The following is a 24,928-nucleotide window of genomic DNA, read 5'->3' on the forward strand; positions in this document are numbered from 1 at the left end:
AAGTCCAGAAGCATGTGCATCATGTCTGAGATTAACACCTCTGATAACAAAATCAAAACAATTTGAAATATTATAACAAGGGAGAGAGGGTAACCAAGAGTACAGGATGATAGCATTACCATCAAAGTGAATGGAAACTTGACAAACAACAAGCCGGAAGTTGAAATCATGTTGAATAATCATTTTTTAAATGTTGTAGAGAAAATAGGATCTAAATGTTCATTAGAAGAAGCAAGGTAGTTAATGGAAGAGGCCTTACTCACACAATTTGATACAATTGAAATTCCACCCACCTCTCCTTCTGAAATTACTAAGATAATAAACTCTCTCAAGAATAAAAGCTCACATGGAATTGATGGCATTTCCAGCAGGATAATAAAAACTTGTTCCCAAGAGATAAGTGGGATTCTTAGCCACATATGTAATAGCTCTCTGAAGCGGGGTATTTTCCCAGATAGACTGAAGTATGCCATTGTTAAACCACTGCATAAAAAAGTGGACACATCTGATGTCAACAACTACCACCCAATCTCTCTTCTGACTGCCGTATCCAAAATTCTTGAAAAAGTAATGTATTGTACACTAGCTTCACACCTTTGTAAAAATAAAGTTTTAACAAAATGTCAGTTTGGTTTCCAGAAAGGTTTTTCAACGGAAAATGCTATATATATATATATACTTCCACTAATGAAATATTAATTGCTCTGAGTAACTGGAAGTCACTTGTTGGGATTTTTTGTGATCTCTCAAAGGCTTTTGATTGTGTAAATCATGGAATACTTTTAGATAAGCTCAAGTACTGTCGTATGAATGGGACAGTGCTCAAATGGCTTAAATCATACCTAACTGGGAGAGTGCAGAAAGTTCAAATAAGCAGTTAGCATAATATGAAGAAAAAAAAAAACTGGTGATTTCTCAAACTGGAGAACAATGAAGAATGGGGTGCCGCAAGGTTCGGTCGTGGATCCTCTGCTGTTCGTAATGTATATTAATGACTTGCCAGTCTATATTCATGAAGATGCAAAGCTGGTACTTTTTGCCAATGATATAAGTATAGCTATCACACCCAACAGACAAGAATTAACTGATGAAATTGTAAATGATGTTTTTCAGAAAATCATTAAGTGGTTCTCTGCAAATGGGCTCTCATTAAATTTTGACAAAAAATAGTATATACAGTTCCACACAGTAAATGGAATGACACCATTAATAAATATAGACTTCGATCAGAAATTGGTAGCTAAGGTAGAATATTGAGAATTTCTAGGTGTATGCATTGATGATGAGGGGTTGAACTGGAAAAAACACACTGAAGATCTGCTGAAACGTTTGAGTTCAGCTACTTACGCTATTAGAGTCATTGCAAATTTTGGCGATATACATCTCAGTAAATTAGCTTACCATGCCTATTTTCATTCTCTGCTTTCGTATGGCATCGTATTCTGGGGTAACTCATCATTGAGTAAAAGAGTGTTCATTGGAAAAAAGCATGTAATCAGAATAATTGCTGGAACTCATACAATATCATCCTGCAGACTCTTATTTGAAGAGCTAGGAATCTTCACTGTAGCCTCACAATATACACTCCTGGAAATTGAAATAAGAACACCATGAATTCATTGTCCCAGGAAGGGGAAACTTTATTGACACATTCCTGGGGTCAGATACATCACATGATCACACTGACAGAACCACAGGCACATAGACACAGGCAACAGAGCATGCACAATGTCGGCACTAGTACAGTGTATATCCACCTTTCGCAGCAATGCAGGCTGCTATTCTCCCATGGAGACGATCGTAGAGATGCTGGATGTAGTCCTGTGGAACGGCTTGCCATGCCATTTCCACCTGGCACCACAGTTGGACCAGCGTTCGTGCTGGACATGCAGACCGCGTGAGATGACGCTTCATCCAGTCCCAAACATGCTCAATGGGGGACAGATCCGGAGATCTTGCTGGCCAGGGTAGTTGACTTACACCTTCTAGAGCACGTTGGGTGGCACGGGATACATGCGGACGTGCATTGTCCTGTTGGAACAGAAAGTTCCCTTGCCGGTCTTGGAATGGTAGAACGATGGGTTCGATGACGGTTTGGATGTACCGTGCACTATTCAGTGTCCCCTCGACGATCACCAGTGGTGTACGGCCAGTGTAGGAGATCGCTCCCCACACAATGATGCCGGGTGTTGGCCCTGTGTGCCTCGGTCGTATGCAGTCCTGATTGTGGCGCTCACCTGCACGGCGCCAAACACGCATACGACCATCATTGGCACCAAGGCAGAAGCGACTCTCATCGCTGAAGACGACACGTCTCCATTCGTCCCTCCATTCACGCCTGTCGCGACACCACTGGAGGCGGGCTGCACGATGTTGGGGCGTGAGCGGAAGACGGCCTAACGGTGTGCGGGACCGTAGCCCAGGTTCATGGAGACGGTTGTGAATGGTCCTCGCCGATACCCCAGGAGCAACAGTGTCCCTAATTTGCTGGGAAGTGGCGGTGCGGTCCCCTACGGCACTGCGTAGGATCCTACGGTCTTGGCGTGCATCCGTGCGTCGCTGCGGTCCGGTCCCAGGTCGACAGGTCGACGGGCACGTGCACCTTCTGCCGACCACTGGCGACAACATCGATGTACTGTGGAGACCTCACGCCCCACGTGTTGAGCAATTCGGCGGTACGTCCACCCGGCCTCCCGCATGCCCACTATACGCCCTCACTCAAAGTCCGTCAACTGCACATACGGTTCACGTCCACGCTGTCGCGGCATGCTACCAGTGTTAAAGACTGCGATGGAGCTCCGTATGCCACGGCAAACTGGCTGACACTGACGGCGGTGGTGCACAAATGCTGCGCAGCTAGCGCCATTAGACGGCCAACACCGCAGTTCCTGGTGTGTCCGCTGTGCCGTGCGTGTGATCATTGCTTGTACAGCCCTCTCGCAGTGTCCGGAGCAAGTATGGTGGGTCTGACACACCGGTGTCAATGTGTTCTTTTTTCCATTTCCAGGAGTGTGTATATTCACTTATGAAATTTGTTATTAACAATCCGATTGAATTCAAAAGTAATAGCAGTGTACATGGCTACAACACTAGGAGAAAGGATGATCTTCACTATCAAGGTTAAATCTAACTTTGGCTCAGAAGGAGGTAAATTATGCTGCTACAAAAGTCTTTGGTCACTTACCCAATAGCATCAAAAGTCTGACAGATAGCCATATAGCATTTAAAAGGAAATTAAAAGAATTTCTGAATGGCAACTCCTTCTACTCATTAGATGAATTTTTGGATATAGTAAGTGAGTAATTTCCCCACCCCCACCCAAAAAAAAAATTAAAAATATCAAGTGTCATGTAATATTTTGTGTAATGTAATATTTTGTATAGACACCTTTTATTAACCTGACACATTCCACATCATTATTAAGCATCGTATTCATGATCTATGGAACAACTACTAATCTAATCTAACAGATACACCACTGGACCTCCTCCTAAGTGCTCAGTGCTCTTCAGTGAACTCCACTGTCAGATGGTAAACTGTTCTTTGCTACACTCAACAAATTGCATCATGAGAGACAAAAACATGGATCTTTGGCCGTGCGTTGCTGACACTCCAGCGTTATTTCATGCTGCCAAGCACAAACTTGCTGTCCTATGTTTGCACTAGCCACACCGCATGTCTGCCTCATTGGAGGATGCCAGTGTACTTCCAGAGCCTGTCTGTAGTGAATCTGAACAGGTTAGTGACATGCTGTATTCAACTTCAGTGTGCGATTCTGACAGTGTGCCCACTGCTCTGCCCAGTGACACTGCTCTAAAAGGCAGCATATTTGCGGCCACAGATGTGCACCCTACTATCAGATCACATGCAGTTTGTGCTGTTCGCAATGGTACTGTTTTCATATAAACACTACACCCAACCTGTCAATCAGACATAGATCTCGACACTTCCCTCCCCACAAACTTAGAGCAGTGAAGGCTGCTGTGGACAAACTAATGGAGGCAGGCATTGTCCACCCATCAGACAGTCCCTGAGCATCCCCTATAAGGTTCATTTTAAAGAAAGACAAATAGTGGTTCCTGTGTGGTGACTACCAGTGGCTCAGCCATCAAACTATTAGACAGCTACCAAGTCGCTAACTTACAGGACCTCGCTCAAATGTTAGCTGGCACCAAAATATTAAGCATTAATGGCCGTAAAACAGTGTACCTCCAGGTTCCCATGGGGCAAGGGAACATACCAAAGACAGCAATCGCTACACCTTTCAGACTCGTTGAGCTTTTGTGTATGCCTTATGTATTGAAAGGCACCACAGAAATGTGGCAACATTTTATTGACAGAGTTTTGTTCAGTCTACCATTTTGTTATGCCTACATAGACGACATCTTCATATTCTCATTGTCAGTGGGAGAGCATGAGGCTCATTTACAACAAGACATACACAGTCAAGCTGCCTGTGGGGTCATCATTAATGAAGACAAATGTCAATTACGGCAAGCACACGTGCCACTCACCGGCCACCACATAGATGCCTCGGGCATCTGCCCAACATCAGAGAAGACCGACCAGATATGTCTCTTGTCACCTCCCTCCACCTACAAAGAGCTACGCAGATTTTTAGGCATCATAAATTTCTACAGGAGGAGACATCTCACATGCAGCTGAGACTCTGCTTCCTCTGACCTGAAGTCCTGTGTGGGAAGAATACTGCAGGAAAATGCTGCCTCGAGTTGAAACCTCCTATACAATCCACCATTGATAATATCAAGGATGACTTACTGTTCACAACTACACTGGCTCATCCATCTCCTGACGCCCACCTTACTATAACAACAAACATGAGTGACCTCTCTTACGGTGCCGTGTTAAAACAGGAGGTAGCTCAAGCACCCCAGCCTCTGGAAGTTTTCTCTTGTAAGCTTTCAGATAGGCAGTGTAAGTGGTCAACCTTTGGCCATGAGCTACTCACCATCTGAGGCCAGGGTGTCTGTAGGGTGATACAGCAACTATACGTCACCTCTGACTGACAAAGTAAACATTGCTGACCTGTGCAGTAGAGTGAACAATATTTGTGACAGTTTAATGTGTGTTCTGACTGATGTAGACCACAATGTAATTTTGTCCAACAATAAAGTAATGGTTTGTTTACCACACTCTATGTGCCGTTTATTTTGCATACAGACCCACTAGTACCACATTTTGTACAGTTCTGCAGTTGCACATCTAAGGGTACTACACCGATGATAATGTAATTACATTACATTAATACTTGGTCCATCGATCATGAAGAAGACACTTTCTAATGATGCAGAATGTGTCAGTTGAACATAAGATTTCTTTACATGATATAATTTTCTTTACAGTTATTATTACATACTTGAAAATTCATCTATTGAGTAAGAGTTTTCATTCAGAAATTCTTTTAAGTTTGTTTTTAAGGACTGGTTGGCTATCTGCAGACTTCTAATGCTATGCGGTGAATGACCAAAGATTTTTATGGTAGTATAATTCACCCGTTTTCTGTGCCAAAGCCAGCTTTAACCCAGTATAGTGAAGTTCATCCTTTCTTCTAGTGTTATAGCTATGCACTTTGCTATTTTTTTTTTAATTGGGATGGATTATTAAAAACAAATTTCATAGATGAATATATGTATTGCAGAGGTATTGTGAATATCTCAAGTTCTGTAAATAAATGTCTGCAAGGTGATGTTGGGTGGGCTCCAGCTACTGCTCTGATTACACACTTTTGTGCAATGAATACTTGTTCTCTTAATGATGAATTAACCCAAAATATGATGCCATATGAAAAGTGGCATAGGAAGAGTAGCCAAGCCAAATGTTTCAGCAGATCATCAATGTGTTTCTTCCAATTCCATTTCTCATCAGTGCACACACCCAGAAATTTTGAATATTCTGTCTTAGCAACCGATTTCTGTTAAAAGTATTTACTGTATAAAATGTATGTTTGACCATCAGCTGCTTCTTTTTAAACCAAAATACCAATCATTTGTCATGGACCATCTTCACAGATAAGGTTTAAAATGGTCAAAGCCACTACATTACATTTGTCATTACTTCAATAATGTGTAAGGCATGCCATGAACATCAATATGACATTGGACTTCAGAAGGAAACATACTAAGTGTATGCAGAGCAATACTGAAGAGAAGATCCCTGAAGATGGCGCATGACTGAAACCAGAGGATATTTGGGTTTAAAATAAAAGCAGCTGATGGTCAAATGTGCATTTTATACATTACTTGACAGCTGTTGGTAGTCACCTTCCAGTAATATCTCTATCAACGTTGTTATGCTATTTACTGTACAGAACTGTGTATACACTGTTTTTCTCGGTACCTCCCAGTTACAGGATTCTGCTGATTTTTGCAGACACTGCTACTGATTTCAACCTTCTGCATTCTTCCAGTTAAATATGTATTAAACCATTTGTGCACTGTCCCACTCATACCACAGTGTAAAAGCTTATCTGGAAGAATTTAAATATTCACTCAGTCATAAGTGTTTGAGAGATCACAAAATACCCCAGTTCGTGACGTTTGGTTATTCACAGGATTTAATAGTTGATCAGTGAAAGCATATATAGCTTTTTCTGTTGAAAAACCTTTCTGAAAACCAAATTGACATTTTGTTAGTACTTCATTTTTACAAATATCAAGCTACTCTTGAATACATTACCTTTTTAGGAATTTTGCATAAAGCTGTCAGAAGTGAGAATGGGCTGTAGTTGTTAGCATCAGACCTATCCTCTTTTTATGCAATGGTTGACTGGAAGCATATTTCAGTCTATCAGCAAAAATGCCCTGTTTCAGTGAGATGCCACAAATGTGGCTGAGAATCCTACTTATCTGTTGGGAACAAGCTTTAGTACTTCCCTTTTAACAATATTTGAAATTGTTTAAATTTTATTATCAGAGGTGTAAATCTCAGACATAGTTCACATGCTTCTGGACTTCTTAATAACTTCTCTTAATACAGTGCAGTAGTTATTATAAAGTTTTACTGTTTCTGGATCACTACGCCTTCTATCACATTCCAATTTTATGTTTGTAAGACGTTTTTATCCCTTTAATAAGTCATAGCTTTTTCGATGGTTTCTCACAATTGCGTTTCACTGTCTTCTTAGGGGAAACTGTTTTCAAATATACTCACAAAGGCATCATGAAATAGATTAAATTTTAAATTAGCATCAGGTTCCCTGAACATCTCACCCCATTTTAACTGTTGCAAACTTTCCTCAAAATTTGCAGTTGGTAAATCATTAATTGAACACACTATTTGGGAGGACTGTTTTGCATTACTGTATGGAGCTATGTCATACACTGCAGCTAGCTATGCATCATGATCAGACACCCCATTCTTAACAGGAAAAGCTTTTATTTGATTAAATTTATAAAAACATTATCTGTCATACTCGCTCAGAAAATATAAATTGAAATCCCCACAAATAATTTGCCTCCCTCTGTCAAACACATAGCACAACAAAGAATAAAAGTTTTTCAGAGTTAGCTGAACATTTTCCAGTTGACCTATGCACAGCTAAAATTATAAAAGTGACATTGTGCTTCTATATGTTGCTCTACACAAAACTTTTTATTTTCTAAATTTTTCACACTACGATAAATTTTTCACACTACGATAAATTTTTCACACTACGATAAATTTTTCACACTACGATAAATTTTTCACACTACGATAAATTTTTCACACTACGATAAATTTTAATATATATATGGCAACTCCTCCTCCTCTCCATAGTCTCTCTACTTATTTGTGCTGAAAGCTTATATCCACTTAAATTTACCTTCCCCATACCTGTAACTTTATCAAGTTGAGACAGGCATAGTGCATCTATACCACTCTGTTTTTAAATGAACAAGAAGCTCATGTACTTTGTTTTTTAACCTCCTGATATACTGATGCGGTATACTAACATTATTTATCACTGTACTTTTGTGAGAATCTTGTGATATTTTAACATCTCTAATTCATGCCTGTCTGAGCTTCTCATTAAGCTTAATTTCATTCAATGTTGAATCATTGGACACTGATCTTAACGTAGAGGATAGAGGTACTCCCATGAGTTTCAGTGCCCCCCCCCCATTTCAAGATGAGATTTTGCTATTGTCCCAGCCAATTTACACTTCCTTTTCATGTTGAGATGCAGGCCATGCCTTGTGAATTCCCACCTACCAATAGCATCAGCAGGAACCAAACATATGCCTCACAAAATAGCTGCCCAAAGCAGCTGATCTAGCTCCATATTGCTCATCCTGACAGAGGTGTTCAACTGGGGCTGATCGTACCACATGAAAACAGGAACCAAGCCAACATTTGTATGGTTAATTGCAGATGTTATTTTTACTAAATCACACACAATATTGTAGCTCTGATCCCTATCAGTACTATTTCCTTCTCCACCAACTGTTAAAACATGATCCTGCTGTGTAAAACCGGTGCACAATGATCCTACTGACTCATCTCTTGGCACGCCCCCTTATCTCTTGGCACTCCCCCTATCACTTGGCATGCAAATAATAGCTAGGGTGCAAATTTCCAAATTCATGGGTGCAGGGTGCACACTTCATAATTCTTGGGTGTTCATATTGATCGAGAATTTCAACTGGAAAAAGCACATTTTAGAACTCCTAAAACAACTAAGTTCAGCCACATTCGCACTTGGAATTATTGCAAATCTTGAGGTGAGACGAATGGGTAACTTGCCATACTTTGCATATTTTCATTCAAAAATGTCGTATTGAATAATGTTGTGTGGGTAACTCATCTTTTAAGAAAGGAAGCCTTCATTGCTCATAAACCTACTGTAAGATTAATATGTGGTGATCACCCATGATCATCTTGTAGGCATATGTTTAAGGAGTTGGTCATTCTGACTACTGCTTCACAGTATATTTGTTCTCTCATGAAGTTTGTTGTAAATAATCCAGTACAGTTCAAAAGGAACAACAATGTACATAATTACAATACCAGAAGGAAAAATGACATAAATTACTCGGCATTAAGGGAGTCTTTAGCGCAAAATGGGGTGCATAGTGCTGCAACAAAAGTTGTTGATTGCTTGCCCAGTGATGTAAAATGTCTGATCGCAAAGTAAAATTTGAAAACAAATTGAAAATGTTTCTCCTTGACAACTCCTGCTATTCCATAGAAGAAATTGTTACAGTAATCTGTAAAAGGTGGTGGGTAGGAATTACTTACTCACATCTGTATATTTAAAAAACTTCTAAATGCACAACATCTACAAATTAATTTGTGATGTGACTGTAAAATGATTCATTCTGTATCATTTGGATTTATTGTGCAGAATGATCCATGGAACATGAAACTAACAAACTCCTTTTGTAAGACTTGAGAGTCAAAAGAGAAATGGAGGTCCTGGTGCCTAAAGAGCAGTGTATCACAATCAAGGTGACAGTGGAAAAAATGAAGATCATTCATAAAGAAGTTTTCAACAGTTTGCTTGACATTTTGAAGAAATGATGGTCACCACCTGCTGCTCAGCTCGTCCTGCACATTACACATTGACACATCTTGCTTCTTTGAAGTGTCAGATATTGCCTCTCACTCTACTTTCACCATTTTCTCCTGACAAAACACCCGGTGTGTTCCTCCCCTTTCCTTAAATGAAGAAACTATTGAATGGCAGGCATTTACAGAATGACAGGTGATTTTCAAGGTGGAATGATTCTGTATCAGCCAAAATATAGACCCTTCCAACAAAAGTGAATATGTAGAAGAGGAATAAGACATAACAATGTTTCAGGATCTCAGCTCAATTTTTTTGACGTGATAATGAACAATTTGACTACCTCTTGTAGCAATTAAAAAAAATGTTACTTATGAAAATTGAGCAATACAGGAACAACATTTCAAGGATGTTACTGGTCAGATGATTTAGTAATGGACAGTGATTCAGATTCCACATCTAGTTTCAGTATCAGTATGGTGCTCTGGTCTCCAACACTTGGGCTTTGTACTCTGGCCACAGCTGCATGTAAATATTGCGGCCCCACACTTGTCTGTTCTAGCTATTCTATGAAGCCCTCAATATGTGCCGTTAATAGTAGAGTAATTGTCTTTATCAGTGTCAATGAAATTCACCAACAGCTGTGTATCTTAACATGTTATTTTATTTTATTTTATTTTGAAGGCTACCAGTTTCAGCATTTCACTATGCCACATTCAGACCCCATATGCATCTCTCCAAATAAATGAAAATGTCATGTAGACCCATAAATCTCTGGATGTCATGTGTTAACACTAGTGCTTCATTTGAAGACCTGTTGTCAAGTCTTTGTATGAAGCCCTACTGTAACTGTTCAAAAAAACCATGAAATATTGCAAACAAACTTTCTTCGATCACACAATAAACGTGTACTAAATTCCCTTGTTATATATAATTTTTGAATGGTAAAAAACATACCATTTCGTGGGTTCCACTTGACTCTCATTAGTGAAATTCTAGGGAAGCATCACCAAGAAAGGAAAAAAAAAATCAGAAAACCACAGATAAGAGGAACTGGCAACTAAAAGAAAAGCAGTTTTCAAGGTCTTTTGATTTGTCTCGGAGAGGTAGTCACCCTGTGATAAGGTACATTGTGTGCAGCTAGAAAAATCGTAGGTACTGTTTCAACAATGTTGTGCGAGTGTGTGTGCGTTTCCATGTTCTGAACTGTACCATACCCCAAATAATTGATGACGTGTAACATATTTCTTAATTACAAAGTTTTTAATGAGTTAACAGACAAAACTGCAATAATAATTTAGTGGTAGGTCAGTATAACCAGGGCTCCTGTGGAGCACACTATGCCACTCATGGAAAGTATACTGTTGCAGCAGTGCACAAGCTTAAGTTAAAATTTGTGCTCAATAATATTTTTTCTTTTCTTTTTCTCTGCCCACTGCTGCACCCTTCTCACTTTTCATACTGATAGTTTATAACATTGACTCTTTTCCATATTCACATGTTGCCACAGGCTGAAACTTCTCGTGCCACATACTAGGCATCTCACAGGCAGTCACATGTTGGGCAGGATCAAATAGTTAACATAACCAAACTTTATCATCTCAATTCGCTATGTATGTTTGATAGGTGACTGCACCTGTTGTACCATAAGAAACATCCAGTTCCCAGTCTGGCACACTTATCACAAGCTGTGTGGCAATGGATTGCCTCCCAGTTGATGTATCAGGCTCCCTTTTCATGGACGATTTCACCATTTACTGCAGCGCACAGCGTACATGTTTCCTGGAGCGCTGTCTTCAGTGTTGTCTTGACCGTCTTTACTCCTGGAGTGTCGCCAATGGCTTCCGTTTTTCTGCCGAGAAGACGGTCTGTATTAACTTCTGGCGCTACAAATAGTTTCTCCCACCGTCCTTACATCTCGATCCCGTTGCTCTCCCATTCATGGAGACAACAAAATTTTTAGGTCTTACATTTGACAGGAAACTTAGCTGGTCTCCACATGTCATATTTGGCTGCCTGTTGTACCCGTTCCCTAAATGTCCTCCGCGTTCTCAGTGGTACGTTGTGGGGAGCGGATCGAACCGTCCTACTTTGCCTATATTGGTCGATCGTCCGCTCAAAGCTGGATTATGGGAGCTTTGTATACTCCTCTGCACGGCCGTCCATCTTACGCCGCCTCAACTCTATACAACATCGGGGGTTATGTCTTGCGATCGGAGCGTTCTATACTTGTCCCGTCGAGAGTCTTTATGCTGAAGCCGGTGAATTGCCAATAACCTACCAGTGCAATATACTGCTTTGTCGGTATGCCTGTCGGCTATTATCAATGCCCGACCACCCGTCTTATCGTTCCTTTTTTGACGACTCTCTCGACCGTCAGTATGGGTTGTATGTATCTGCCCTGCTACCCCCTGGAGTCCGCTTTCGTCGCCTCCTTCAGCAACTTGATTTTCCACTCCCTGCAACCTTTAGAGTGGGCGAGAGCCAAATGCCACCTTGGCTCCAGGCTCAGGTTCGCGTTCACCTTGACCTCAGCTCGCTCCCAAAGGAGGTTACCCCAGCTTCGGTATACCGCTCACGGTTTGTCGAACTCCGTTAGAAGTTCATTAATACGATCTTCATTTATACAGATGGCTCTAAGATCAATGACGGCGTCGGGCGTCTTTTATTGTCGGGGCACACAGTTTCAAATACCGGCTCCATGGCCATTGTTCGGTCTTCACAGCTGAGCTATTTGCCGTCTATCAGGCTGTTCTTTACATCCGCTGCCACCGACATTCTGCTTATGTCATCTGCTCTAATTCCCTGAGCGCCATCCAGAGTCTCAGTGATCTGTGTCCGGTTCACCCTTTTGTGCACTGGATCCAACGCTCCCCTCAGCAGCTGGCGGACGACGGTTCTCCAGTTACCTTTATGTGGGTTCTTGGCCATGTCGGTATCCCTGGGAATGAAGCTGCAGATGCTGCGGCCAAGGCTGCGGTCCTCCAGCCTCAGACAGCTTCTTGTTGTGTGCCTTCATCTGATTTTAGCAGGGTCATTTGTCAGCGCATTTTATCGCTGTGGCATGCCGATTGGTCTAAACTTACTGAAAACAAGCTTCGGGCCTTGGAACCTCTGCCCGTGGCTTGGGCGACCTCTTCACGCCCTTCTCATCGGGAGGAGGTTGTTTTGGCCCGGTTACGGATTGGACACTGCCAGTTCAGCCATCGCCATCTGCCGCCGGCTGTGCCGGCACCGTTCTGCCCCTGTGGTTAATTGCTGGCAGTACGCCACATTTTAACGTCCTGTCTGAATTTTAACACACTGCGCATTGATCTTGGCCTGCCATGCACTCTGGATGAAATTTTAGTGGATGACCCAGGAGCAGCTGCTCGCGTTCTTCGTTTTATCCACTTGATGAACCTGTCCAAGGACATTTGATTATGCTGTTTTCTTTTAATCCCTTGCCTGTTAATGTGCCTTGTATAGTGTTGTCCTTTTTAGTTGCTGTTTTAACGTTATGCCTCGCAGTGCATTCATAATTTAGTCTGGGCGCTAATGACCACTGTAGTTGTGTGCCCTAAAACCACACACAAAAAAAAAAAGCTGGGGGGTACAACTTACATGCTTGTTTAGTGTCAAAACATCTTGAGTACCTAATGCCAATAACCTCACTCACTGGTGTTTACATATGTGACAGTAAATTATATGCCCTTCTAGGATGAGGCTGGTGCAGCTGCTATCCTATCAGTAGAACTAGATGATCATCTTGGAGGGTCTCCTGTCCAACACCGTGAAGTGCAGGATCATGAATCTCAGCTTTTCTTGTCCTACTTCAGAGCTGGTAAGTGAATCATAAATACGTAGAAAAAATTTAACACAGGGTTAGTTAACTGGTTCATTAGTCATTATTACAGTTTTGATTCATTGTTAGTCTCGTTTAAGTAGCCGTTGGCTGAATTTGTGAAATGTAAATTTGTATTTGAATGAGCCCTGATGTTGACATGACATTATAAAGTCTGCAAAATGAAAAAAAAAATTCACGTTAATTTATGATCACAGCTCATATGTTCCTGACTATCTAATGACTTTTCATATAGAAGAGAAAAGACCAATGTTTCAGTTGAGTGCTTTCTACTAAAACCACAATGTGATTTCATTAATATTTTAGATTTACATAGGAGATCAGAAAAAAAACAGTGGTTTCACTTTATCAATTTTTAACAATATTGAAAAGTTCAGATGTATGAGAGATTTACAAACCAAGTCAGTCACTCAGAGATTGTGTGCACACACACTTACAAGATGTGGTATATTACCTGTTCCTAATAAGATTTAAGAATTTAATAACGTGATTCCTTGTTGTATTTCCTGTATATTTGTTGGTGTGAGAAATATTTACCACTTGAATTTTGTACGTCAGGTGTGGGATTTTCATGGATTATATTGTAATCAATAAGATTTTTTGCGGTATTTACAAAACAACAGTTCAACACAGTAAATGATAATTTGTGATGATTAATTTGTAACTTCCTGTGTCTGTTTTTACATCATGCCAAACAGCTTCGATTTTGTTAGCTGTTTTTCTTATATATGTAATTTTCCAGTATTTTGGCGTTTTTACCACCTTCCTGAGTATTGTTTTATAGTTCTTAAAGCGTCTATTGAATTCAGGTGTTGCGAGACTTAATGCATGGAGTGATCCAGGTGCTTGTGGGAGTGGGTTTTGATGTAGTTTCAAGAAGAAATGCTACATCATAGTGATATATAACTGTATTGAAACAAACAAGATCGTCAGTTACTTTTGGTTGCTGTGTTTATGTGAGATGTCAGTTCTTGTATCTTCCACCAGAGGTGCTGGGTTTTGGTTTATTCTGTGTGTGCTGTGTGATGTTCCATGGGTGTTAGATAGAACAATAGTTTCTCGGCATTGATTCAGTTTTGTCAAACTCTTCTCTAGTGCTGATTACCAAGTGTGAAATTGTAGTTGTTTGGACGGTCAACACCAAGTTGTGTCAACATTAGTACCCTGACATGATCTCAGAGTACACCTTCAGTCCACAAAACCAGAAGAAACAGATAAAGATTGGCTCACAGATAAGGTCAATGCTCTTGACTGAATGGATTGCCCCCCCCCCTCCCCCCCGCGCGCCACCCGCGCCACCCAGGCAGCTCGCCACTCTTTGCTTGACTACCACAGTACCACGGGACCCCAGCCTTTACAGCATTTTTTTCTGCTCCATGCTGCATGTCTGTCCTCTTGCTATTCTTCTTCCCTTCCCTTGGGGAATATGTCTAGGGTGTTATTAGGAATGTTCTGCATTGTCTGTCGCTGATGTAAGAACGGTCTCGCCCCCCCCCTTCCCCCCCCCCCCCCTCTCATGCCTCTGCTTCGGTGTTTGGGGCTCCTCTTTTTCTTCTTCCTCCCTGTGTGCTCCTGAAGGCTATTCCATGCGTCTGACATGTAATAGGTGACTGGGTAATGCATAATTCCCAGCCCCGGGTTGACAGGTAGGGTTTGCATGTACTCCCTAGTACAGGCCAGGCCTAGGGAGGGGTGTTTGCCTGAGCTCCCAAATTGCTGATTGGTCCCTCGTGTCAGGTGTTCGGGAGGTGTGAACAGCCACCTAAGGTGGGTGTGCCCCCTTGTGAAGGGGCCCCCCAGTTGGAAGGAGCACTCATAGGGATTTTCTCGCAAGGAGTCAATGATCTTCACATTCAATACCTATGAAACAGAAATGTAATGAGGGTAATGATTCAAAGGCCCTTCCCGCTGCTCCATGGTTCCTCGTGGTCCCATGTACTGAAGACAGTCAATACTTCACCATGGTAAACCCATTTATTATTCAGACAGGTGTTGATGCAATTGCCGGCCCTGTGAAATGTTGCTATGGTTTATGGAATGGCGCTTTGCTTTTGGAGACTACTTCTGATTCTCAAGCACAACAACTGCTTGCTGCCTCGCTTCTCTACGGCTACCCTGTTGGTGTCTAGGCCCATACAACTTTGTATTCTTCCCGTGGTGTAATTTACACCAGGCTGCTCGACGGTCTAACTGTGAGTGAAATCCAATCTTACATCTCTGATCAGGGTGTCATTGCTGTCTATTGTGTAATGAAAAAGGTAGATACTTCCATAGTGCCCACACAAGCTCTTCTTCTCACCTTTGATAGTGTGGTGCTTCTGTCCAAGATCAAAGCAGGCTATGAAATTATCACAGTCCAGCTGTACATTCCAAACCCAATGCACTGTTACCAGTGTCACTGTTTCAACCACACTAGAACATCTTGTCAACATCCAGCCAAATGTGCAACCTGTTGTAGGGATGTGCATGAGGGAGATTGTCCACCTCGTCCCTGCTGTATCAACTGCAATGGCGACCATGCCGCCGACTCTCGGGATTGTCCCCTGTGTCTTGATGAGCAGGCTGTCCAAGAAATCCGGGTAAAGGGAAAATTGCCTTACCCAATCGATTATAAGTTACTGGCTACTTGCAAACCATGCTTCTCCCATCTGGCACCTATAGTTCCATTCTTGTTACCCTCACTCTATGAAGGATATGGCCACGCAGACATGCAACTTCAGCTCTTGAGTTTGTGAAATCGCCCAGTGTCAAGGTAGCATTGCCATCGCCCCACCCAGCTGTGCAACAAGCCATCAAACTCTCGCCTCAAGGGACAAAGCCACCAGCTGCACAACTAGTAGGCTGGAAAGGACAGAAGTAGTACCCCCGTGAAGACTTCTTCCCTCCCTTCAGCCAAACAACTCAAGAGTCTTCCTCTAACCAGAAAGGCTTGAAGAAGTCCATGAAAGGCAAACAGTCTTCTCCTTTGCCAACTTGAAGAGCCTGCTTGACGGTGTCGCCATGTGATACCTTAACCCGGCCGGCCTCCGTGTCACCGGTGCACACCACAAAGTGTTTTTCATGTGTTGGACTCCACAGACTGACTGCACAAGCAAGCCGATGCTTCTCTGGGCCCCCATGGAGCAAGATCCTCCTGCTTCTGTGCTCTGTAGTAGCGACTCCTCACAGGCTGTCACTCGACAGCCACCGAGGTGAGACCTCTACATCTGTTCCTCATCATGGCTCTCCTCCAATGGAACATTCATGGCCTTCAGTCCCACAAAGAGGATTTATGGCTGCTTTTAGCATCACAGGGTCCCCTTGTACTCTGCCTTCAGGAAATGAAGTTGTGCCCTCACGACCGCTTAGAGCTTTCACATTTCTTACTGATTTGTTTTGACTCCCCATCCCCAAGGTCGGCATCAAGCTGTTGCAGTTCACCTTCCCCCCCCCCCCTCCCCCCCCTCGCCAACTTTTCCTTCTGTACCATTTATGTCCCTCTGTCATTTGATGTCACCAGGGCAGACTTCCTCCAGCTTATTAGGCAGCTGCCTCCCCCATTTTTGCTACTTGGTGACTTTAATGTGCATCATCCCCTTTGGGGTTTTCCCAGAACCTGTCAGATAGGTGCCCTCTTGGCTGATCTTTTTAACCAAACTAACCTCTCCTGCCTTAACACTGGGAGCACCTACTTTCCTTCACATTCCTTGCACATCTATTCCAATTTGGACCTGTCCTTCTGCCCTGCCCACCTTGCCAATTGTCTTCCCTGGCCTGTTCTTTCTGACACCTTCTCGAGCGACCATTTCCTGTGTGCTATCCGTTTGCAGACTCCTACCCCTCCATGTGCATGTCCAAATGGCAGCTTTGTAAGGCTGACTGACTGGCAGCTTTACTCTTCCCTGATGACCTTAGAAGAAAGATTTCCCCAGTTGTGATGACCAGGTTGAATATCTCACAAATGTTATCCTTACTACTGTAGAACGTTCCATTCCTCGCACTTCCTTTTTACCACGTCGTGTCCCAGTTCCTTGGTGGACTGAGACATACCACGGTACAGTTCACACATGGAGACATGCTCTCCGTGTTTTTAATGATCATCCTACGATGGCAAACTGTATTCATTATAAGCAGGTGCATTTAAAGTGTTGCTGCGTTCTTCGGGATAGCAAAAGATCTAGCTGGATTTCCTTCACTAGTTCTTTTTAACAGTTTCACCCCTTCCTGTGTCATGTAGGCCAACCTCTGATGGCTCTCTGGGACCAAGATCCATTCCCCAATTTCTGGCCTGACAGTAGGAGACAATGTCATTGTGGACCCTATTGCTGTCTCCAACATCTTGGGCCACCATTTTGTGGACATTTCAAGCTCTTCCTCCATCAGAAATGAGCAGAGGAGGCTCGAGCAATACCATTCTCTTCTCAGAATTGCGAGTGCTATAATGCTGCCTTCATTATGAGGGAGCTAGATCGTGCTCTCAGTTCATCCTGATCCTCCACCCCATGGCCAGACTCTATCCACATCCAGATGTTGCAGCACCTTTCTCTTGTGGACAAGCACTTTCTGCTTAACATGTACAACCACATCTGGGCAGAGGGCACATTTCCTGGATGCTGGCATGCTGTCATAGCTATACCTAAGCCCGGTAAGGACAAGAACCTTCCTTCTAGCTACTGCCCCATCTCTCTTACCAGCTGCATTTGCAAGGTGATGGAACGTATGATTCATACCCGGCTGGTATGGTGGCTAGAGTCTTGCAATTCACTGACGAATTCACAGTGGGGTTTTTGAGTGTGGTTTTCTGCAGTTGACCATCTCGTTACTTTGTCCCGCCCTGTCATGAATGGTTTTCTGTGGAAATCCCAGACTTTGGCTATGTTTTTCGATTTGGAGAAGGCCTAAGACACCTGCTGGATAACTGGTATCCTCCGTGCTCTTTACATGTGGGACTTCCGTAGCCGCCTGCCCTGTTTCCTTCAGGCATTTTTAAAAGACCAGGTTTTCAAGGTGTGTGTGGGTTCTGCCTTGTCAGACACCTATATCCAGGAAAACAGTGTGCCTCAGGGTTTCATCCTGAGTGTCATCCTCTTTGCTATCACCATTAACCCTATAATGGCCTGTCTCCTGCCAGGCATCTCCAGTTCCCTTTTTGTTGATTATTTTGCCACCTATTGCAGTTCTCCATGGACCTGTCTTACTGAGCATTGTCTTCAGAAATGTCTTGATCATCTTTACTCCTAGAGCATTAACAATGGCTTTCACTTTTACACTGACAAAACTGTCTGTATGAATTTCTGGCAATGCAGTTGGTTTCTCCCACCATCTTTACATCTTGGGCCTGTTGCCCTTTCATTCGTTGACACTTCTAAATTCCTGGGGCTCATGCTCACACTCTTGGTCCTCCCACGTGTTTTACGTGGCAGGCCACTGTACATGGTTCCTCAGTGTCCTACAAGTCTTCAATGGTACTTCCTGGGGTGCTGACTGAACCACCCTCCTCTGATTGTACCAGTCCCTTGTCCATTTGAAACTTGACTATGGGTGTTTCGTTTATGCATCTGCAAATCCATCCCTCTTAACGCCATCTCAACACAATGTACCATTGTGGCATCTATTCGGCGATGGGCTTCTTTTACACTAGCCCAGTAGAGAGTCTGTATGCTGAAGCTGCTGAACTCCAAATGTTCTACTGCTGTGACTTGCTCCTCACCAGGTATGCATTCTGTTTGTCTGCCATGCATGGCCACCCATCCTATGCCTCCTTCTTCGATGATTCCTTTGATCGCCAGTATGGGGCATGCCCCTTTTTTCTGTTGCCTCCTGGAGTCCGCTTTCGGCAGTTGCTATGGCGGCTTAACTTCACACTAACTGCAACTTTCCCAGTGGGTGTGTACCCTTCACCACCTTGGCTTTGTGAAGTGGCCCCTGTTAACCTTTTAAATTGCTTCCTAAGAACACTACTCCAGCCTTGGTCAATCACCTTCAGTTTCACGACCTTCGCATGGAACTTTGTGATAGTACCTTTGTATATTCTGATGGCTCTCGTAATGACCATGGGGTTGGGTGTGTCTTTAGTAATTGGCACCCATGTCTTTCGATATCAGCTTCCAGCACACTGCTCCATATTTACAGCCGAGCCCTTTGCCCTGTATCAGGCCACGGAGTACATTCGGCGACACAGCGTTTTCAATTGTGTCCTCTGCTCAGACTCTCAGTGCCCTCCAAAGTCTATGTGCGCCATACACTGCCCATCCCTTAGCGTAACGGATCCAGGAAAACTGTCACTTGCTCACTCTTGGTGGAGCCAGTGTGATGTTTCTGTGGGTTCCTGGTCATGTCAGTCTCCCAGGAAACGAGGCTGCTTGTGGTGTCACCGCCAGACACCACACTTGCTAGGTGGTAGCCTTTAAATCGGCCGCGGTCCGTTAGTATATGTCAGACCTGCGTGTCGCCACTATCAGTGATTGCAGACTGAGCGCCGCCACACGGCAGGTCTAGAGAGACTTCCTAGCACTCGTCCCAGTTGTACAGCCGACTTTGCTAGCGATGGTTCACTGACAAATTACGCTCTCATTTGCCGAGGCGATAGTTAGCTTAGCCTTCAGCTACGTCATTTGCTACGACCTAGCAAGGCACCATTACCAGTTACTATTGATGCTGTAAAACATGTACCGTCAAGAGCGATGGTCACCAATTATGGATTAAAGTTAAGTATTCCAGAAGCTACGTACGTTTTTTACTAGTCTCATTTCCGTGACCTGTTCCAGACCTCGCGCCAGCCTGCATGAGCTAAAACGCGTGCCTTCGGCTTCCCCTCATAGTGGATTGGCTGTCTTACCAACCCACAACACTGCTGACACTGCTGCCAAGGCTTCAGTCCTCGTACCTCAGCCCATGAGTTCCTATATTCCCTCCAATGATCTCTGTGTTGTCCTCTGTCGGGAGGTGGTGTCCCTTTGGCATTGCTAATGGTCCTCCCTTCATGGGAATAAGCTCCAGCTGTTTAAGCCTATCCCAGCGGCTTGGACGAACACCTCTTCACCTTCCCACCGGGAGGAGCTCATTTTAACTAAGCTGCATATTGGGCACTGTCTTTTTAGCCATTGTCATTTGATAAGTGGGCTACCCCACCACTTCGTACACATTGCACCCAAGTTTTAACTGTCTGCACTTCCTGACAGAATGCTCATTTTTTAACCATTTACATTCCCACGTGGGTTTGCCATCTGAGTTATCGGCCGTTTTAGCAAATGACGCCCAAGCTGTCAACTGTGTTTTACTTTTTATCCATCTAAGCAATATGGCGAAGTCCATTTCATTTTTAGTTTTGGACCTCAGTTTCTGTATGGTGTTTTTTTCCATGTGCCTGTTTTTAGCTGTTTTCTAGTATGTCTGTTGGGATTTACGTATAGTTGTTTTTTAACTCCTCTCTGTCTTTGTGTTTATAGTTTTGACTTAGGCGCATATGACTCCAGTCCCCCCCCCCCCCCCCCCCCCCCGCCCTATTGTAAGAAATTGCATAATTGTTCCTCTATAAACTCATTAGCCCTGAGTGGCACAGAGCATCTGCTTTCTGTTTGCTATCACCGGAAGTTTGTAGATCAGCGATGGAAGTGTACTTCACCTTGTGCATACCCAAATGCCAGCAGCAGTCAGACATAGGTGCATCAGATGGCCAATTAGTCTCGGCATTTATTTATCAGTGATTGGAAGGAAGGACGAAAATTTATTTTTGACACTGCTTCAGACTTGTGTATGTATCCACATACCTTAGTGTAAAATTGCCAGTCACAGACTTCATTCTGCCTCTCCAAAGCAAACAATTCATTCATAGTGACTTACAGCACTCAGCATATTGAGTTGGGACTCGGGACTGCACCTTGCCTTCCCTTGGAATTCATCATTGCTGACGTCTTGGAACCCATAATCAGAGCAGACTTCGTAGTGGATTATCATCTGCTGTCAAATGTGGTGAATGTAAGACTTGACCTCAGCATCACAAGTCTTACCACTGACAGATTCTGACGCAGTGTAGAAAATACACAACAGCTAGCTCATCCAGGAGCAGATTGTAAATACACCAAGCTACCTGAACAGTTTGCAACTATAACAGGATCTCCTGGTGCTCAGACACAGGTGTGTTACAATACCATTAATTACATTAAAACAGCTGATAGCCCACCAGTTTTGTGCTCACTCACACAATCGGCTCCCAACCATTGGGTTATCGCAAAGGCAGGATTCAACTCTATGCGCAAATAAAGTAACTTCACCCTTCTAGCAGTTCATGGTCATCACCTAGTATCCAAGAAATATGCCACGTGGTACTCGTGTAGTGATTATTGTTCACTTAATGAAAGGACAGTGCCAGATAGATATCCAGTACCCATTTTAAGAGACTACAACTATGCTCTGCATGGTGCAACCATGTTCAGTGTGCTAGATTGCACAAATTCCTTCAGGCAGTCTCCCATGGCAGATGGTCATTCTGAAAAGTCATTCTAATGCCATTTGGCTTGTTAGTGTGTCTTCATGACAGTTGATCTATCCAATGCTGCAATTTATTAGCCAAGGTTTATTGACTCAGTGCTGCAATGATTATCATTGTGTTTTGCTTATCTAGATGACATCTTTGTCTTTGCATAACAGCACCAGCAACACTTGGAAATCTGTAAATGCCTAGAGCAAAATGGTGTGGTGTTGAATACTGTCAAGTGTGTATTTGGCCAACAGCAGATTGCCTTCTTGGGCCATCTGATTCCATCAGCAGAGTCACTACAGCTTCCAGAAATTTGAAGTCATCGTGAAGATTTCACAGCCTGAAATTATCAGGGAACCAAGTCATTTCCTAGGAGTGCTAAATTTTTACTAGCAGCATCATCCTTGTGTGACTGGATCACAGGAACCACTGACTGCAGCACTTTCCAGACCTAAAACTAAGGGAAAACCTCTGATCCAGTGGGTAGATGCAATGAGCCATGTCTTTGAATGAACAAAGAAAAGCATATCAGATGCTGCACTCCTAGCACACCCCACATTGGAAGCACCTCTTGCTTTGTTGGAGCATTATAACAGCTAGGTGATGATGCTGGACCACCACTTGCCTCCTTATCACACAAGCTCTCACCTTTGCAGCAGACATGAAGCTCTTACAGTAGTGAACTTCTTAGTGTTTGTGAATGGATAAAGTACTTTTGCCCCCAGTTGAGAACCAGAGTTTACAATATTTACTGATCAGAAGCTGCTTCTATAAGCTTTTAAGCAGAATAACAATAAACGATCACCACATCAGTAGATTAATTTGATTTCATTGCTAAATTCAGCACTGACATCAGTCAATGGCAGTGTGGTAGTAGACTGTCTTGCATTAGCAGTGTAACAAATGCTATTGATTTTACACAACTTGCAGCCACATGAATCTGACCAGAAACTCCAGAATCTACTGAAAGATCATCGTCTGCACTACAGTTAAACTGGTAGACATTCCGGCACAGATATGAAGCTGTGCTGTGACACTTGAAGTGGAAGACCTCGTACTTTCCTGCCATCTGTATTCTGCAGATGTGCTCATTATAGGCATCGTGACTTGTGTTGCCGTGGTGTTTGATCAAAAACTCACCTGGTTTTAAAATGTTTGTATGGCCTGCCATGCAAAAGGATTGTCAAGAATAGACTCGCACGTGCATTCAATGTCAGTGCAGCAAGGTATCGAGTCATATGCTCACACTAGTGGGATATTTTGAAGATATGATGACAAGATTTGCACATGTGCACATAAACATAGCAGGTTCGCTACCTTCATCAAATGGTAAGCACTACTTGTCAACAGCAATCATTCGGTTCACTCATTGGCCAGAAGCAATACCAGTCAACAACATTTTGGCAGAAACCTTAGCCTTCACCTCTGCATCAAATTTGATTTTGTGCTATGGTTGTCTGCTGCTTGTCATTACAGACTGTGGCTGGCAATTCATATCGGAAACATTTACTCAACTTTTCAAACACTGTGGTGTGAATCATCGTAGGACAAGAAACTAACACTTGGTAAGCAAATGGCATGACTGAATGTTGGCACTGTTCTTTGAAAGCTGCACTTCTGTGTCAGGGCAGGAGTTAGATGAGAGCCTCATCCTTGGTCCAGCTTGGTTTTTACAATGCACATAAATCACACTTGGATGCTTTGTCAGAAGAGGTCATGTATGACAATGCACTAAGGCTCCCTGACAAATTCATTGACTCAAGTTCCAAGCAGCTTCCTGACTATGACCAAACACTTCGTTTGCCACCTGAAGGAACATATTGCTCGCATTCATCCTCATCAAGCATCTAGAGATGGTACGAGACCAACCTATGTTCATCATGATTCACAAATGTGTATTTATCGTGCTACGCACCTGTACAACTGCCTTACATCAGCCTGCATTGTGTTATCAAAAGAGGAGCATGAACTCTGGATGTTCTAGTGAATGGTAAAACTACCACAGTCTTGCTCAAACAGTCCACAGGTGTACTGCCAGTCCATAGTGTCCAACAGGCACAATATTTTGACGATCAGACATGTCACCATCGTCAGGTGTGCTGACAAACTGCGCTCCTGAGGGCGGGAGGCCATCTTAAATCCCCTCTCCTCGTGAGGCGTTCTCTCTGCAGTCCGCATCCATGCATTAGTGGTTGCCGAGACGCTGGCATCAGCGTCTGTGGTGGTGGTGTTGGTGTAATTGCCTCGTCCACCCCAGTTGCCCATTTGTTTCCTTTGCTGAGCATCCTTTTAATTAGACTCAAATGTGGTTCCCATGCCCTGCTGAGGTTGTAGCTGCACTCTTCGTTGATGAGTCGGTCCCTGGTATGAATTTATATCGCCTCTCTATCAATGCTGTCCCAGTATTTAGATGTCTGTGCCAAGACCCTGGTATGTTGGTAGTCCACTTCAGGATTTTCGGACGAACAGTGCTCTGCGACTGCTGACTTGCTGGGGTACCCAAGTCGAGTGTGCCTCTGATGTTCTCAGCAACAATCTTCCATGGTGCACACTGTCTGTCCAATATAAGTCTTCCCACATTGACACGAAATCTGGTGTATGCTGGCCTTCCGCAAACAGAGATCATCTTTGACACTTCCCAATAATGCTAGTGTTTTATTTGGTGGGGCAAAAGACAGTTCCTACTTGGTGTTTCCTCAATATGCATCCTATTTTCCCCGCTAGTGCGCCAATATATGGTATATAGGCAGTGGCTACCTCTTTCTCCATGACTTCCTCTATCTCTACAAACTGTACTGTAAAGGTGGGGTGGAGAGTGTGTCTGATCCGCCATTCAGAGCATCCGTTTTTGTGGAATACAGTTTTGAGGTGTCCAGCTCTTGGGGCAGACTCTCTGTGTCAGAGATGGTGCGCACCCTGTGCACCAGTGTTTTTAGCATCCCATTCCTCTGCGCAGGGTGGTGGCAGCTATTTGCATGCGAATACAGTCGGTGTGCATTTTCTTCCTGTATACCCCATGGCCCATGGTGCCATCCACTCTTCTTTCGTCCATGACGTCCAGGAATGGTAATCTTATTTCTGCTTTGGTGTCCATAGTGAATTTGGTGTTCGGATGTATGGA

At 43.3% G+C, this 24,928-nt stretch overlaps 1 protein-coding gene across 2 annotated transcripts in view; it reads left to right on the top strand.

The window, feature by feature from the left end:
* The window catches only part of LOC126248379 (gelsolin, cytoplasmic), a 315,183-nt gene that overhangs the window by 203,744 nt on the left and 86,511 nt on the right, over window positions 1–24,928 (top strand). For both annotated transcript variants that reach the window (XM_049949318.1, XM_049949317.1), the window contains exon 4: window positions 13,205–13,328. In XM_049949318.1, the coding sequence (XP_049805275.1) occupies window positions 13,205–13,328 (124 nt within the window). The remainder of the gene's footprint in view (window positions 1–13,204; window positions 13,329–24,928) is intronic.

This window comes from Schistocerca nitens, chromosome 3 (assembly GCF_023898315.1).
Source record: "Schistocerca nitens isolate TAMUIC-IGC-003100 chromosome 3, iqSchNite1.1, whole genome shotgun sequence".
Classification (NCBI taxonomy): domain Eukaryota; kingdom Metazoa; phylum Arthropoda; class Insecta; order Orthoptera; family Acrididae; genus Schistocerca; species Schistocerca nitens.